Source organism: Epinephelus lanceolatus, chromosome 7 (genome assembly GCF_041903045.1).
Source record: "Epinephelus lanceolatus isolate andai-2023 chromosome 7, ASM4190304v1, whole genome shotgun sequence".
Classification (NCBI taxonomy): Eukaryota; Metazoa; Chordata; class Actinopteri; order Perciformes; family Serranidae; genus Epinephelus; species Epinephelus lanceolatus.
Genome location: NC_135740.1, coordinates 39001751 through 39020199, shown reverse-complemented (window position 1 = coordinate 39020199; position 18449 = coordinate 39001751). Strand labels below are relative to the sequence as shown.

Sequence of the window (18449 nt, the reverse complement as noted above, 5' to 3'; positions counted from 1 at the left end):
GATGCTCAACATAATGTAAATTCTGTTAATGATTTTGGGCGCTGCACCGATTGCGATGTTCCTCAATAGCATGAGCCAGATTAAAACCGCTCTGCTGAGGCAGAAAGCACACTCCTGTTTGTCTTACTGAACATGTAATTATACCGTATCCATTCTTGTTGCATTGCTATAGATTTGATTGGCTGAGCATGAGTGTGTTCTTGTCATCATGATTTGCTTGAGAATTAAGTTCTTACATGCATTAATCTGGCACATGTAACCTGTGTTTGTTACATTACAGGTATTAGTGCTGTTTTCAAACATGCAGATGAAGTTGCACACAGAAAAATGTATTTCATGGCATTCCAGTAAGCAATTAAAATGCTGCTTTCCTATAAGACTGTGGACAGTGTAGGAGAGAAGATACCTTTTTTGTGATTTGTGGGAAATATTTCCGTTTTGAAGTTCTGTGGGTGTCCAGCTGAAACCGGAGCCAAAATCAGTTTTATTTGATTCAGGTGATTGGATATTCTCTTAAGCAATTTAAGACAGAATGAGACCAGAGACGACAACAGAGAAAAGGAAGAGGAAATAATTGAACTTTCAATGCCATGCAGATGCTACTTAACACCACTGGGAAACTTATGCTTAGATGAAAGATGTTTTTTTCCCCAATTATGAGTTATACATAATTCCTGAAGGTGCAATTAAATCACAAGTGAAATCATTATCATCAAAAAGATATAGAGTACAGGTACAGGTTAAATAGAGATCTTGGTGTTTCTAGTATTTACAAAATAATCTATGTAGTGCATAATTTATGAATACATGATTTTGCAAATTCTGCCAACATTTGTTAGAAAACATCATTCCTTTTAATCTCCAGGGAGACAAGAAAACACTGCTGTGATCTTCAAACAGATGTCTGAAAATGAAATACATCTTTCGAGGTTCTTACTAATCACACCAAGGGAGATGCTTTTTTATATTCAGTTACAACAACCAGCGACTCATGATACAAACAAAACTGAAACTATAAATCAGAGCCAAAACAATAAGGGGATTTTTTTATCAGCATCTTTTCTTGTTTGATTCCTGACTTTGACAGACGTGTGTGCAAAAAAAAGCGAGCCCATTGTCAGAGACAATCATTTCTGTTATCCGACTGGTTTCCTTCGATGCTGAACCAGTGACGCACTAAAATCACTTCCATTTCCACCAAAAGGACTTATCAGAGCATAAATGCGCCTGTGGCTTCCTTCCTGGCGAAATCCCAACCAGTTTCCAAGCTGGAGAAGAATTGCAGGAAAAGGGGAATGACACGCCACCAAAAAGGGAAAGCCGCAATTCCAGCTAAACTGCAAAGTTCAGGCTAAGCTTCATGTGAAAATACAGATGTCAAGAAACAGCCCTGAAAAACACACTGAGGAGGGCTGACTTTAATACAGCATTAGACTCATTATAACTAATATTCAAATGGTTACCATTAAAGGGATAGTCTGGATTTATTTTTTAAGTGACGTACTTATCTTTAGTCAGTGTATTACCTACAGTAGACGGCAGTTGGCATGCCACCAGATTGGAGAAGCAGACAGGAGTGCTGAAACAGAAGCTAAGCAATGTTGCTGTGGTGGAGTCAGCAGTTAAACATATTTTAGCAAACAAAAAAATAATCACTATCAGTTTAAATGTATGCTATATTAAGAATATTTTCACTGTTTGACCTTGCTGTCAGACAGCCCTTTCCGACGATGAACTGAAGCAGATTTATCTCTCTATTTAAAGCCACCAGACTCCTTTAAAAGAATTGTAATTTTACCTTACAGAACTCAGAAGCTGCTGATCTACCACCGCCAACATTGGTTAGTTTATTGGTATAGATGTATTAGCCTCTTTTACACAGCACGTTCAAGGCAGGAATATTGCACCATTATTTCACATCCCTGCTCTGTATGAAAGGTACAAACACAGAATGGGAGGACAGAGTTGTTCTGCCCTTAAGCCGTCAACATAGGAAGTAACAGAGCTGAATTGACTTCTGTGTAAAAAGTGTAAGCTGGCGGGATGGGACGCATGTGACGTTGTGACAACGTGTTATGTGAAGCTAAAGAAAGAAGCTAAAAGCAGTTAGCAGCTAACTCAAAAGAGGAGGAGCAGCAACCAAAAATGTCTGCAAATTGGGGAGACAATGAGGTCCAGGAGTTACCCTCTAAGCAGAGGATGAGATGGTAAATGATTCTTATTGCCATGTCTTGCCATTGATATTGTTCAGAAAGCACTGTGTGATGCGGCTGTCATGTCACACTAGAAGCCAACGATGTTGTGTTACACGTCAAGCCTCTTTTGCTTCGGGACAACCAGCTTGCGATGCAAATTCACACAGTGGGGCAGCATTATACCAGCATTGTTTGTCTCTGTGTAAAAACAGGCAAAGCTGGTGTAATAAAGGCTGTTCATTGCAGCAGTATTGCAGGAACTCTGTGTAAAAAGGGCTATTGTGTGACTTTGGTGAGTCCTAACTAACCCTCTAAAACAGTGGACCCCAACTGGTGGGTCATGGTCCAGAAGTGGCTCTGAATGGACTGCAAGTGACTCGCACTTTATTGTTAAGTACAGTGAGTTTCCGGCACAGAGCTTTTATTTTGACGTGCCGTTTCCTGCTGTTGAGTGAGTGAATAACGGACAGCTACTTAACAGAGACGACATGGCCAAATCCAAGTATGATGCTGCATACTGTATATCAAACTGTGTGCTCCTTGAACTAATACCTAAGGAGAAATCTGGACCCCGTGGCTGGACCGGTTGGGAACCACTGATCTAAAAACAGAAGTCACACAGCAACACAAACAAACTAACCGATTGAGGTAGTACTAGACCTGCAACTCCCATGTTCAGTGAGGTAAAAATACTGTTTTTGTTAAAGGAGTCTGGTGGCTTTCAAGACAGCACAGATAACAGCTTCAGCTCCCTCTTCAAAAGGAGCTGTCTGACGAAACAGTGAAAATATTCTTAACATAGAGTACAATAAACTGATATAGATGTTTTTAGGTGGCTAAAATACATGTTGCTGCTGCTCCCATCCACAGCAGTACATTGCCTTGCTCCCGTGGCAGTACTCCTGCCTGCTTCTCCAAACTGGGGATGTGCCAACTGCTATCTACTGTATGGAATACACTAACGATGGATAAACACTTCATACACACAGTCCCTTAATCAAGCTGATGATATAAAATAATTTCATAGACTACTGTATATCAAACCAAATAAAACAATAAAGCTGCATATTCTATCAAACAACATCACACATTAAGCTGTTTCTCATAAACCCCACATATATGATTTTCATCCATACAGGATTTCATATCAGGCTCTCTTTCCATGGCCACAATTAACCATCAATACAAGAGCTTTTTTTCCTCCTCAGACTTTATATTCATAAAATGCTTTCCATGTATTTTTTTCCTCTCTGTTTTTTTTTTTCTTCTTTTCTTTGAAGAACGTCGTCGACACTGGGGAGCCGCTGGCCGGGGAGCTGGATCTACAAGTCTGATTACACCCAGCACTCTTAATTAAAGTTACACAGGTCTGAGTCAAAGGCTTTTTGACTGGTGTTGGTTTTTAAAGACATCTCGTCACGCCTCGCTAAGCATTGCTGTAATTTGCAGCCACTGCGATGTGTCCAAAAAAACTCGGCTTACTCTTTCTCTCCAGCTTAAGACCGCACAGCCAATTTAAGCCTGGTACTTTTCAGAAACCGCCCTTAAAACATCAATCATAGAGAGCTGAGAGGCCCCGTTAAGATTGGCGAGGTTGAGATTCAGGAGGCAGCCCTGAATTCTGATTAATTTCACATACCTGACAGGCAAAACATATTTAAGGGATTAAGACATATAATGGCAAATTTGGAAACATAAATGATGCAATAAAAACACAGTCTGAGAAAATATATTCCTGTTAGTGCAAAGTGAGTGATGGTACAGAATTAAAAGCTGTTTTTTTTTTTTTTTTTAAGGAAAGGGAGTCAGTTAAACCTCAGTAGAGGAAACGATTAAGACTAGATACACAACATTTTTAGAAAATGTAAATGATTTTCTGTCGTCATTTGATGTCAGTTTGGACAACAACTCCATGTTTCTGGGGCCTGTTCAGAGAAGCAGGTTTAACCGGGGTTATCTGAAAATCTTTGCTGAGAGAAAACCAGAAAACCTCTTGTCATATTCGTCCAGATTTGTGGACAGAGCTGCTTCTCTAAACAGGAGCAGTGACAGTGTTTTATTGGGTAGGTAGTTACCTGGTGGGGCTACCATTCTCTGCCACTTCTGGAATAGGCATGTCTTGAGACAGTCCCGGGGGCTGAGGTTGTAGGTCTTGTGCCTTGACATGAGCTCCTGCATGGGCTCCAGGATGACACACAACTGCAAACACAACGGGACAAACCACAGTTCAGTTAAAGTAGATTTATTTCACGTGTGATGAGAGAACAGTGTCCACTGCTGCAGCCTCTTATCAAGGTAGAGCAAAACAACATCCATAAAAACACAGAGTTTGTTGCTCAATTAATCACCCACGGACTGACTTTGAGTGATTAATTGTGCAGTAAATCTACTTTTTATAGACACTATTAATAAAGTACCTTTAAAAAACAGGTTTATTGTCAAGAGCTTCGGAGAGAAGACGGGTAGAGGGAGAGAAAGATGGGCAGGAGGATACATTTTAATATGGGCAGCCTTTGTTGAGCTGTTTACAACCCACAGCATCATATGAATGACACATTCATGCGTCAATACACACATACTTGGAAAACACTGAACAGTCTCTTGTTCCCACACTGAACTCCAGCAATATTCTCCAGTTAAGTACAATATTCAGTCAAAAGAAAAACTGTAAATCTCTGGTGATCTGCAGTGAGTGGAACCAGGGGTCAGCCTGTCATCTTAAATACATCAGGCTTACTTAATCCAGATAACATCTGGATAACATTACTGGTCAGCCCCCCTTTCTTTAATAGCACCAACCATCCAAAGGCTTGTTGGTGCAGTCCGAGGGAAGTGATTGGACAGTTATAGTGCTGTCTTGTTGCTGGACCAATCACAGAGTAACACTGGGATCAAACTCCAGGCAACCTGCCCGTCTTTTTCCTCTTACTGGATGAAACTGTTTTCTTTTTCTTCCCAGACTTTTCTCCACCTTTGAACATTTGACCATTATACCAACCTCTCCCAGTCCCTCACACCAACATCATCTTTTGTTTTGTTAATTATCATGAGCAGCGCAAAGTTTTGAGATGGTTACCTGTGGCATTTTGTCTGAGTTTACCTGTTATGTTACCTGTTCAAAAGCAGTTTCCAATTAACAATGGTACAAAAAACCTGGTATTTTCATTTTGAATTTTTCATATTTTCAAAGTTTGGCTCACATAATGTTGTAAGGACCCCATACTGTGATACAATAAATCACTATTACAGCTGATTTTAGCTTAGTGCAGATAAATCAGTATCAGTTTATTTTGTCTAAGAAATAAAAAGAAAATTAAGTAAAGAAAACTAGATTTAAGTTGATTTAGAAACAGTGTCAACAATACGTTGTTTGTCTACAAGAGAGCACCGACAAGTAGACTGTAAAATGGTATCTTGGTTACAACTGTTACAATTTTTTTTTTTTAAAGGATCCTTATCAAGACATTTTGTCTATGTACAAACAAAAAAACTAAACTATTGTCAATATGTTGTTTTTAGATGTCTTTAACTCAAAAATCAGCAGCCGCCCCGCCCACCAAGCCTCCGGGCGCCCTGTGTGCGGGGGCAATGTCCTTGCTGGGGCGGCCGTGGGCTCAGTTCCAGCCTGTGGCCCTTTGCTGCATGCGGTCCTCTGTCTCTCTTCTTTTATGCTTCTGATTGTTCTGCCATTAAAGTCCAATTGGCTACGATAAAGCACTTAAGAATACCATGACCTGGGTGACTGAGAATCCTCACCAACACAACCCTCAAAAAAAAAAAAAAAAAAAGAAAAGAAATCAGCATTAGCCTAAAAACTCAAATACCTGTCAGGCTATAGTTGCTATAAAATATGACTTGTGTATTTTTGTTCTGGGCTGAATATTCTACCTAGCAGAACAGGTCCAGACACACTCATACTGTTCCAGGCAAGCAGCAACTTCCAAGGCAGAAAAATGAAGCCAACATGAGAGTCACTCCCCGTAGACCCCTTTGTTTAAATGCCCAACTTTACAGCAAACAAAACATGTTTACAGCCTGGCACAAAAGATAGTTTTGGTCTCTACAGCTAATTCCTCCATTCATTACACCTGTAAAGTGGGTGAATTGATATATAATTCACCTGTTTAAATGTTATTAAGACTTAAACTGAGGCTTAATTAAGGACGTGGTCGCTTTGAGTCACAGGATGTCTGCGAGGTGTCAGTACAGTCTATGAGTCAGAACCAGCCCTCACGTCTCCACAACTCCACCCTCTCGTCCAAATTTGGTCACTTCTGGCTCCAAAAATCCAAGATGGAGACGGCCAAAAAGCCAAACTTGAGACCTCAGAATGGGAGTCCACAAAACAATGGGTGACGTCACAATGGCAACGTCCATTATTTTTATACAGTCCATGGTTCCAAGCAACAAGTTCTCAAAATGACATGACAAAACATGTCAGTTGTAATTAAAGAAAAAAAAACATAAAGCATTCTCTGATCTCATGCCACTATTGACAGGAAAACATCTATGTTAACTAATACTTGAATAAACACGACGTTTATTTCCTTTAGTCACTTTTATTGACTCACCATGTGGTCATAGCCACCAGTATCCGAACAACCTCCCAGTTTACATGCATTCACCCACTCCCACCGCGCATGCGTCGTGCCCACATGGAGGAGAACCACTTTTCCTCTAGAGTGGCGCAGGGATGAGAACCGTAAATAACATAATAGAAGAGAATTCCAAGTTAACAATCTAAATGTGCTGTAAAAATATAAACATGTTTTCATCTGAGATTGCTGTGATTAAGGTTTGGTTAAGTTTAAGCAGTTAAGTTTGGCTTAAAAGAACTACTTGGTTAATTTTAAGCAACACTCATGGTCAAAAGAAACCAATGCTGAAGAGAAACAACAGCCAGAACATACTAGTAACATATAGTATTCTGATACAGCAGTGGTTTTGGCCCCTAAGCCTTTATAGCTTTAGCTATATACAGCTATAGCTGTATATAGCTGCAGTATGGCTGACGGGGCAAGCAGTCGATGTAGTTGCTGTTTCCCAATCAGAGTGTGATGTAAGGTCAAAAAATACTGAAGAGAAAGAAGGCGTGGGTATGCTAACTTGCTCAAGGGCACTTTGACAGTCGTTACTGAGAGAAAGGAGACTGTTAATCATTCACTGCATGCTCAAATGATCTGACCTTCAGCATCCCACCACCCCTACATTTCTGATGTCAATTCTAATCAACATGCTCATCCTGTCTTCAGCCGTACTGTACAACTTAGAGGTAAAAAGAAAAAAACACGGGCAGGTAGTATCATGTACTGCATCTATTACCTACGACTATGTGTTAAGGTTTGGAGGCTTTTATACAAATCACCCGACAACACCAGGAATCCTTGCAGCAATGTTTTAGCGTGATGGACGTTCAAACCAGCGATGTTCACCATTCCCGGGTTTCAAACTAGTCGTTCTAACAACCGTAGCTACTTACGCCAAATTACCCTACATAAACGCAGTAATGTCTGTTTCCCATGTTAGGACGGCAGTGTTTTGATGCCATGCAGCTCGAGGTAAAGTGAACATCCCTGTAGCAGACTAATCCCATGTTCTCCTCTGATAGTTCCCTCCTGACACAGTAATATCCCTCCCCAGCTCAGCCAACAAGCCCTGGCTCTCAGCCTGAAAACAAGGGCTATTTTCAGGCTGAATAGTAGGAAGCCGGCAGCTCCAATACATGGAAAGGCTTAAATACTCCAAATGAAAAAAAAAAAGAGAGGGAGTGTGTGTGTGTGTGTGTGTTTGTGAGAGTGAGAGAAAGGCCAGTTGTAACCCCTGAGCCAGGAAACCGTCAGCCTCTTTTGGAAGGACTGATAAACGCTGGGAAAGGCCTTTTCCAGAGACACATTATTGCCAGTTTAATGTGAGAAAGGGTGTATTTTACCTTGACACCCTTGGATAACAGTAGGGGAAAATATAATTTGTAAAGTGTGTGATATGATGCATAACAGCGACTGCACAGCAGTGGTTCCCAATCTGGGAAATTGGGACCCACAGAAGGGGTCGTAAGATGGATGGAGATCTAGAGGAACAGTGAGATGATTTTTGGGGTACAAGATAGGTTTGTTTTTCTGACCTTTCAGTAGTCTTTGCTTTCTTCTTGTGAAATACTTCATAGTTTTATCTCTCCGGGCCTCTATTAATCAATGAGGGGTTACAAGTAGACATTGATTTGCTTTAAGGGTCACAAAAAGCCAAAAAGGTTGGGACCCACTGCTTTACAGGACATAATGAATTCTCTATAAATCACTGACAGGTGAATTCACAAAGAATGGATTTCCGTCGCTGATAGCACCATGAATAGCACATCACTTGAACTGATATCTGCCCTGTCTCAAGGTCTGATTCACAAAACACACTGTGCCAATGATACTACAGCACAAACACGCCCATAAAGTTTTGCAAGTGAGTGTATTTTTGCCCTGTTTTTGCCTCAGATTGCCATTATCCAAGTGCCAAAGTATAAATGTTGCCTTTGTGCCAAGAACACAAAACTGAAAATAAAACTGAAATTGTGAGACCGCAAGTAACAAGTCCTGATCGACGAAGTGCAGAGGCATTCCTCAAAACTTTAGGCAAAACCTGAGGTTAAGTCTGGGTGTGACACCCCTTACAGATGCGCTTCAGTTGCCATTAACTCTCTGAAGACGCTAATAATTTCACTGTAACTGTGTGTGCCTATTAGCGCTGATTTTTGTGAATTTCACTGGTTATGCAATGAGGCTCATTTGCATTGAGAGAGGCCAATTTTGCGCCCAATATATGCCTTTTATTTGATTGAAAGAAAATTCTCACTGCTGGAAAGACGGTCTTTTAATTAAACTGGACAGTCTCTGCAGTAGAAAGACACAAATACTTTTGAAGTTGGTGCAACATGACCAGAGAAAACAGAGGAAAAGGTCTGTGGTATTTGCCTCTACTCAAGAGATAGACAACCTACAACTACCAAAATGCACTCCACCATACTGGACCAATGAATTACAGTAAAACGGTACGCTTAAATATCTTACTGAAAACAATTTGAGCGAGAAATGGGCAACACAGTAATAGAATCTTGATTAATATTTGATCACCACTGCCTAGTTTTATTATTTGATCTCAGTATTTTCAGCCTCTGTTTTTACAATACAAAAAACAGTGGCATCCACTTCCGGTTCACAAATTCTTATGTTACAGCCAAACAGTGCACTAAAACATGTTTTTATCAAGACATTTTTGGCAAGAAATAGACAATAACTTGATAAAATCTTAGTTTACATTTGATCAACACTGCCTAGTGTTACGGTTTAATTTGAGTTTGGTCTCAGTTTGAGTGAAAGAGAGAGCAAAAATCCATGTTTCGTGTCATACATCAGATCTGAGTTGTGAGAGAAACAGGGAGATCTGAGCAGTTGTAAGATGGAGGGAAGTTTAAACATACTACTCACACTGTTATGATACAAAGCTGGCTGAAAATCTACAGAGTATCCCTTTAAATATGGCAAATGGCACAAGAGCACCATGACGCAATTTGCATTAGGGGGGCATTTCAATCTTTGCGGGTGCTTTGAGAATGACATAGTTTCTTTTTTGTCTTATTTGTGCAGCAAAAGCTGTGCAATCCTTTTGTGAAATCGCCTGTGAATCTGTAACTGAGCCTTCAGTTCTTATTCCCATCTCCTCAGCGCCCTTTAAAACTGGCAATCTCTTTAAACTCACATGCTTAAAAAGCAAATTCATTAAATAAATAACATTGCTTTTAAACTAGTGGAATACTCCATGTAGTTTATGGTGTTTTCATTATTATTGGAATGAAAGAAAACCTCAAATGGAAGTTAAATCCCTTGTTAAGATGAATGTTTTCTGATGCATTTAAAATAAAACCACATTGTGCTGTGGGAAAGTTCCTAATTTAACAGATGCACAAGGATTTATGTGAAATATGTGAGTAAGGTTTAGACCACTGAGGCAACGCACGTCATTTCAACAAACTAATCACTCTTCAAAAAGCAAAGCTCTGACTATTTAGACACAAGCAACTTCCACAAAACGCATGTTGTCAGCAAACAGAAAACAAGGCATGATCCCTGTTTCATTGTTCCGTTTGCTAAGCACTGACCATCTGAATCACTAAAATAAAGAATGAACAGAAGCCAAATCTTTTAGTGTGTAATTACAGATACTTGAATTATGTGTTTTCTCTTTCAGCCGCATTACAGTTGCTTTCTGTACAGAAAAATCATTGTTATAGGAAAACAAAAACAGCCACCCTGCTTCCTCTCCCTCTCTGTGTCTTTCTTCACTCAGTTATTATAAGCAGCCGAGGTGCCGTTCCCCGATTCGCGCGCCATTTCACAATTATGAGTCTCAACAGGGAGCGTTCATTAATGTTATGCTAATTTTCTGTATCCAATTAATTCTTCTCTTTCCCCATCTCTCTCCCGCTCGCTCTTGTTCTCCCATTTGGAAATCGTAGCTGTCAGTCAACTGTGGCGTCGAAAAACACAAACAAAACCCTGTGAAATAATCACTAATGTATTCAGCCGGCTTATACTTCCTATTTCCGTAAATTATATTGCTGCGGTCAGGTAGAAAAACATGTATATGCAGAGAGTAAAGAAGAAATAAGTGCTTATATTTTTTTGTTTTGATGCCGTGCACTTTTGAAATTATACACTCAGGTTTCAAACGCCTGAGAGTCATAAAACGTGTTCAGCACATAAATAACAGCACAGGCTTTCAATTCCAGTAAGACTGAGAAGAAATAGTTACATTAACAGTCACGATATGACCTTAAATAAACTAAAGAGTTAATATGAGATTGCTGGAAAAGCATATCTTATTCAAATTGAATATTCAAACACTGAATACACCTGTAAATGTACATTTTGAAATAAAGCAGAGCAGATTTACTGCAGAGCAGATAATATAATCATGCCAAGGACCATATAAATATGACAAAATATGAATATTCTACTTGATGAATACATCTTTACGCTGTCTAGACACATAAGTATAAGATATTTAGTTCAGAAAGTATGAGCAGCATGCATTACTGCATTTAAAAATGGACAGGAATTGTTCCTCCGTGTGCATTTGAGTGTGAGGGGAACAAAAATAAAGGCAGAATGACAATCATAGACATTGTCAGACGCACACACACACACACACACACATGCACACACACACACACACGCAGAGTCCTTACCCTGAGGTAGTTGAGGGTGAAGTTGGTCAAACCCATGCGAGTGATGTTTTTGGACAGTTGTTCCAGCACCTGAGGGTCTTGTGCCTGAAGTCAGCAGCAGAGAAATAAAAAATGAAGAACACATTTATATATAACCTAAACATATATATATATTTGTACATCTTTATTTTGTTGTGTTTGCATTCAGCCAACTACGAATAAACTAATTATCTACAGGCAATTAGGCTAATTGGCATTCATCAGATAATGCACATTCGACACATTCGCACCCTCGAGTCATAAATGCAACTACTTAACATTGTTATCGCGGTTGTGCCATGAAGCTGAATGGAAGTATTTCGGGGCCTTCATTTCACACTATTGTCAAACTGTGAGGCTAATTAATCAATATTATTTTGTCATTCCATTTAAATTTCCACACATTTTCAACTCCGTATCTTCGCTGCATTTGATGATGTTGCTCAGTGTTATGTGTGCAGGGGAAAATTAGTTTTATAATGTTAAGTTGTTGGAGAAACTGTGCAAAAATCTGCAGATGTAGCCCACTCTGCTATTTTATGTAACGTGCTTTTGTTGTTTTTGCGGAGCTTAAAAAAACTACAGCTCAATGTGGTCCAGTTGACAGTTGCATCATTCACACAAAAGATTAAAACCAACCATCATCGGCACTGAATAGATTAATTGTAAAAGAGAAAACTCACGGAAACCCTGTGATTATACAGTATGTGTAGGAGTAAAGAATACATCTTAAATAGGAACAAAGAAAAAATAGCAATTATAGGATGACATCTGATTGGGGAAAAAAAAAGACTATTCACTAAGCTTGTTTGCCGCTCCAAGAATAAGCAGTCAAATCATAAAAAGCTGCAGGTATTGACAGGGCAAAACATAGCCCAGACTGAGGAGAAGCAGTGAGCACACTTGCATTCACTGCCTCATGAAAAATGCATAATTCTATCTCCAGTCGCATCTGTGTGTGGAGAAAGTCAAGAGGGAGAGCGAAAGAGTTCTTCTGTACCGTCAGCAGACCAACATGAGTGACGGGAGAATTGAATTAGTGTGCATTATTGGCTGACGGCGGATCAGAATCTGAATTACTTTACTCATCAAGTAGAATTAGTCTGAACGTACTGTACAAGGAATGTGTCTTGGCAGCGCTGGTGCAGCCATGTATCAACAATTTGTGGAGTAACACGAGTAAAATGCAGGCACATATGGTGCAGGGACGACACAGACACTCGGTTCAAGAGGCCAAAAACAGACAAACAACAGAGGATAAACTAAACACATGAAGAATTTAAGATGCATGGCAACGGTCCAAAGAAGATGTTTAAACAGTGGAGAAGATCTACAGTACATGCATTATGTTAGAGAAGTCAGGAGGCTCCTCAGGAGTGGTGCAATGTAACTAAACACATTTTACCAAGTACTTAAAAATATCGATTCATCAATACATATCGATTCTGAATATCTTAAACAGTCTCATCACTTTTTGTCCTCAGTAAACACCGGTACCAGCTCTGTTTTCTTCTCTTATATCGTTAATGATGACTACAGTCATTCTGCTGTTCTCTGCTGCTAACCAAGAAAAGAAAAGTCGTTGTTGTCATGTTATAACTTTGGTATATTTATCTTTTAATAAAAATGTAAATTTTCTGCCTGTGATGTCAGTGTTTCTCCTGTGGTATTGTTTACTGATATTCAACATACTGTATCTAAGTTAAAAATTCCAATATTGTGACAACACCACCACATACTGTGCTTATGCACAATTTTGAGATAATGTTTTACACCTTCTGAGGTACAATTTTATGATACTGAGGGAAATATTACATTCTATTTTTAATATTTATTTGACAGCGATAGTTCACTGCAAATTAAGATTGTATATTGAGAAAAAATATGATCATCTTTTAAAATATGATGCGTTGCTGAGATTTAAAACACCCATTTTTATATAATGTAGTAACAGTTAGCTCCAGCTTAACCTGGTAAATGGTAAAATGCTGCTTATAGATTAACGCATCAGTAATAATAATCTAAAAATATACTATCTAACAATTACAGGAGCGTTTGCCAGCAAAAAAAAAACTTTTTTTGATACTTTTAGTATTTTTCCTGATAATACTATTATATTATTCTTGCATTTAAATTTTATTTTGAATACACACCACTGTTTGTACTTTTAATACTTAAATGTATATTGAGTTTTAGTTTGTATATACAACCACAAGTATCATTTATAACACCTTAAAACATCCTTTCTGAGAAAGATAAAGACAAAAACAGAGCAAAAATAGAACAGTCATGATTATAAATGTCAATTTTCAAAGCAATGCATGAATTAATATCAAGTATCTTGAAGTTTATGTATCAGTTAGTCCAAATGTTTTGTCCACTGTTTCATAAATCATCCATTTCTTCCATTTACTAACAAAAACTTTTTCTCTCACTTTAAGGTGACTACTTCCTCCAAACAGACTTATTATTACGACCCATTTGGATATATTGTACAAAAACCTTGCTTACTGTTCACATGTAAATGTCTCTTTGTAGTCTGCAGATTGTATTACTTCTGTTTTTAATGTCTTTAACAGCTGTTGCATCTTTGTCACGCTGCATTATTTGTAACTAACTTTAAAAATAGAAATTTGAGTTGATTGATACGAAGCTGTTTGATACGAAGCTGTTTGAATTCTACACTGCTGCTGCAGCTGACGTGAGTACGAGGGAATGCACACTGTATGAGTGGGTGGGAGGTGGGTGTAGCAGATGTTTGGGAGGGGAAACTTCCAAAGTGTTTCATCTGTGTGCATTTATTCATTGTCTTTGTGTATTTTTACCGCCCCTAAGACAAGGAGATTAACCTTTCTGCAGTGGTGTAAAGTGAGTACATTCACTCCAGGACTTTACTTAAGTAGATTTTTGAGGTACTTCGATTTGATTATCTCAATAATTCAAGGGGACATACCATACTTTTTACCCCAGTATATTTATTTTACAGCTAAAGTAACAAGTTTGCTAATACAAAACTATTTGATCAGTTCATACAATAAAAATTATGATTATAAACAAAATAGTTTCTTAAAGATTAATATGATACATGCCAGCAGTGTACAGAATAAATCAACTGAGATTCAACTGAGCTTCAACCACCTAAAAAAATCAAACACTGTTTTGATCCCTAACAACAGATTCAAAATTCAAGAACTTTGTCATTATGCAAGCATGATGAAACTGCAAATGCGTCATCTTCAAATGATACCATACCATTAAAACTTCAAAGTCTTTGGGCTGTTAAAACTTCACACATATTCACAAAGAATAGAATAAGAAATGAATGTGCTGTAATGAGTTAGCATGATTAGTACTTTTAATTTTAAAACCGACAACATTTTTATGCACGTTCTTCTGTACTTTTACTTCAGTAAGCTTAAAAAAATAAGGACATTTACTTGTAAATGAGTACTTAAAATCTTGGTAATGTTACTTTTACTGAAGTTAGGATCTAGATACTTCCACCACTGATTTTTCTTTGGATAATAAAGTTATACCTGAACATAAGGGTTTCTGAAGGGACTTAATGAAGTCAAAGGTTTACTGCTGCCAAAAAGTGCTATTAAAGCCATCGTCAGGACATGAGTAACATGAAAAGTAAAAAGACAATTTCTTTTGTGATTTCAATACAGATGAGTTTCTGAAGTCAGCATCTAGTGGGCGATATGGGAACTGCACATCAAGCTCTGTACTCTTGTCCTCATCATATATAGCAATTCCTGTTGGTCTCATGTTTCTCAGTCATTTATTGTTATTTGTTCTAAAGCTCCTGTTTGTCTTCTTCAGAAAGACTTATTGTTTGATACTATTTCCATCTCTGAACACACACCTCTAGCATCTATCAAACTAATATCAAATACAGGCTGTTTCTTCATAAACTCCTAAAAACTAAAATAAGAACAAACTTTATTTCTTTTCCAAACAGTTCCTCTTGAGTGACTGTAAAAAAAAAGTGCAGTGCAGCAGTGGTTCAGCTCACATCAAAAACTGGGCCTTCCACAGTGGCTCCGTCTGTACTGGTATCTGCAGTTTTCTGTTCTGACTCCCATGTGTCTGTATCTGCTTTCATTAGTCCAGGCAACGATCAAAAGACTGAACTCGCACTTCGCACACAAATCACTGAAGATCTGGCCAGGACCCACAATACCCCACAATATCCCACTCTCCAGGAATTAGTGTGAATGCCCACAGGGGCCAATTTATCGGTGAGTGAAATTCATATGAAGATTTGGCCAAAAAATAGGAGCCGGCTATACAGGCGAAGCTGCCTTTTACACACACCTTTGGGTCCATGGGGGTAAATGGAAAATACTTGGAATGAATCTCGTTTTATTCATCAATCAAATGGGAGGAAATGCATGTATAGAAACTTTATTGGATATCACTGCTGAAAAAGAAAACTCATGTAAGAGGACTATAAACTATTGTTGTTCTTTTAGTCGTTTTCTTACCAAAGCCCTTTTCCAGAAATGAAATACGTCACATCGCCGGCTTCATCTAACTGTTAAAGTGATGGATTCTGTCATTCAGCAATTGGTGACTTTTATGTAAATGTTCCCTACGGCTTTTTACAAACCTGACAGGACATTTAGGGAAAGAGAGGAGGTGTCATTGCTACTGTAAAACAGCTGTGAGTTGAAAAGTTTAATGATATGAAGACGGGAAAGTGTTTTCTGTTCTCCCACAGGCTGCATGACAGATTAATTTTAAAACTTATCTTTCCGTCGAGGCTTTAATTAATGACGATCTTGAGCGCGATGGACGCTCGGCCCTTCACTTTTCTTCGAGAGAATCTCCTAATAAATTTTCTCATCAATTACTAGGTAGCAAACTCGGCTGAATGTTTCTCAAAGTCTGACGTTAAGTTGGGAATTTCTATTTGCTCGTAAGCTGTATGTAAAGCGTTTTGCTGGATATTCTTTCAAGTTGAAATAACTAAAATGAAAGAAAGGAGAAAGCTGGTTTAATTATTGTAGCTGTACGATACAATTTAAACTTCTTATGTTCCGTCAGCACTGCAAGAAAATACAAGAAAGTCTTATCTGACTGACAAGAGTCTCACAAACGAGGTAAATGCAGCTCATTCATAGAGATCCAAGGTTTATAAAACTGATGTTATTTTCTTTGAGAATGGGTGATAATATTTAATCCTGCAAACAGGACTTACCTTCAGTTTTCCTTTGTGTATTTAATTATGTGCTAATGTACTCTTCGCGTTAATCTAACAGCATCAGACTCAGACGTGTGCGAAGAGAAGTGTTGCAGATGTGTTGGCAGGTCTGACCTTAAAGACTGCAGTCATGATGTAAAAGTGACTTATTCAGACATGACACCAACATGCACGTGTGAAAATCACATTTACGTAAAGTTGTGCCTGTCTGAAAGAGGCTTAGAGGAATACTACAATCCCAACGTGATCATTTGTATATCAATGTGGGAAGAAAACTTTGAATTTTTTCACATGCCTTCACCGTGAACAAAGAATATAGAAAAGGCAAATGCTCTTCATGAATACAAGTCAAAGGGGTCCATGTTTAAACACAGCTAAATCAGTACTATATAAAACACGTTCACATAAACCAGGGTGTCTACAAGTATCAGACAGTTAAATTCAATGCTTTTGAAGACCCGTTCAAGACACCTTTAAACCAAATTAAGGACAGATTTTTGGACAAATCATGTTTGAATACTGACAGGCAAGTAGTATGCAGAGATAAGTGTTATGTAGGAATATGGTCATTAGAGTGAGTTAAGTTAATCTACATTTTGCCAACAGGTAAGTGCAAGTATGAAGTAAAATGACAGTATTATAGTTTGTTTTAAGATTTGTAACATTAGAAATGTGGACTTGTACATAAAAAGGCTTCACTCATTTTCACAAAAGGAAATCAAAAAATGGATAAATGAAATGAGATAAAATATTTGTAGTAGTTAAGACCTCACAAATTCAAGTTTAAGACTATTGTAACATTAAATTTAAGACTTTTTAAGGACCTGTAGACACCCTGTAAACAGTGCAGGTGCACTACTCGTCCGTGTGTGAGACTATTTATGCTAACGTGTTTTAAATAGTGAGGTTGTGACGAAAATTTTGAGCAAAAGTTTGGAAAGCCCCAATCATACGACTAGATAAAGGAGACTTGGATTATATTGCATGAGTTGTGTTAGGGTTTGTAAATGGATGTTTTGATAAAGTTTTGCTCTCTGGCATGTGACAAACAGTTTTTTGCCGAATTAAACGTAACACAGAGTGAGTAACTGATGTACAAATGGTCATTTGGGGGGTGAAGTATTCTTCAAATAGAGATCAGTAACCCCTTGGGCCCTTAAGAACCACTGTGTAGCACTGGGGCTAGTGTGAATGGACACCAGTTTATTAGGGACATTGAGCTGAAAGTAATTCAGTCTGATACAACAGTGCTGCAATAAAACCTTCATAAAGGTTATAATAATCTGTTTGGTGCAGTTTGTAGTGCTGTTGAATTGCACTGGACTATACAGAGAGGTGTTTCTGTTATTTACAGTAGTCTGGCCTCATTGACTGAAATTGGGTGGTCACAAAAATAGAAACACCCCTACAACACTGATCAATCTGCAGCCTTAAACATCACCATAAAGATGAATCCACATCTCTCTTCATTACAACCCTCATGAAGGTTTATTGTGGGACTGCTGTATTAGACTACTTCAGTTTTGGGCCTTGAATGTTTTACTGTACGTCCAATTTGGCTTCCTTTATTCACATTTTTAAAAACAGTGTTCTTTCCCCCTTACAGCCGAGCTGTATCGCACAGCTTCAATTCAAAATCATTTGAAAACAGAAGACCTTCTGCGAGCTCCAGCTTCACTCCACAGCTCCAGTGACTAAATGTGTGTTACACTTAGTGGAATTAAGCAGATTATTCATTCGACCTTGTTTTTTTTTTTCCTCTCTCCCTTTTCAGACAAGGGCCCTTTTTTATCCT

General features: G+C 38.4%; 1 protein-coding gene across 4 annotated transcripts in view; it reads right to left on the bottom strand.

Moving 5' to 3' along the window:
* Window positions 1-18449, bottom strand: part of ldb2a (LIM domain binding 2a) — a 130386-nt gene that overhangs the window by 13814 nt on the left and 98123 nt on the right. For 2 of the 4 annotated variants that reach the window (XM_033633325.2, XM_033633326.2), the window contains exons 5-7: window positions 11428-11511; window positions 4271-4394; window positions 407-460 (exon numbers count right to left, since the gene is read on the bottom strand). In XM_033633325.2, coding sequence (XP_033489216.1) covers window positions 407-460; window positions 4271-4394; window positions 11428-11511 — 262 coding nt within the window. The remainder of the gene's footprint in view (window positions 1-406; window positions 461-4270; window positions 4395-11427; window positions 11512-18449) is intronic. The other 2 variants (XM_078169523.1, XM_078169522.1) reach the window with 1 other exon arrangement.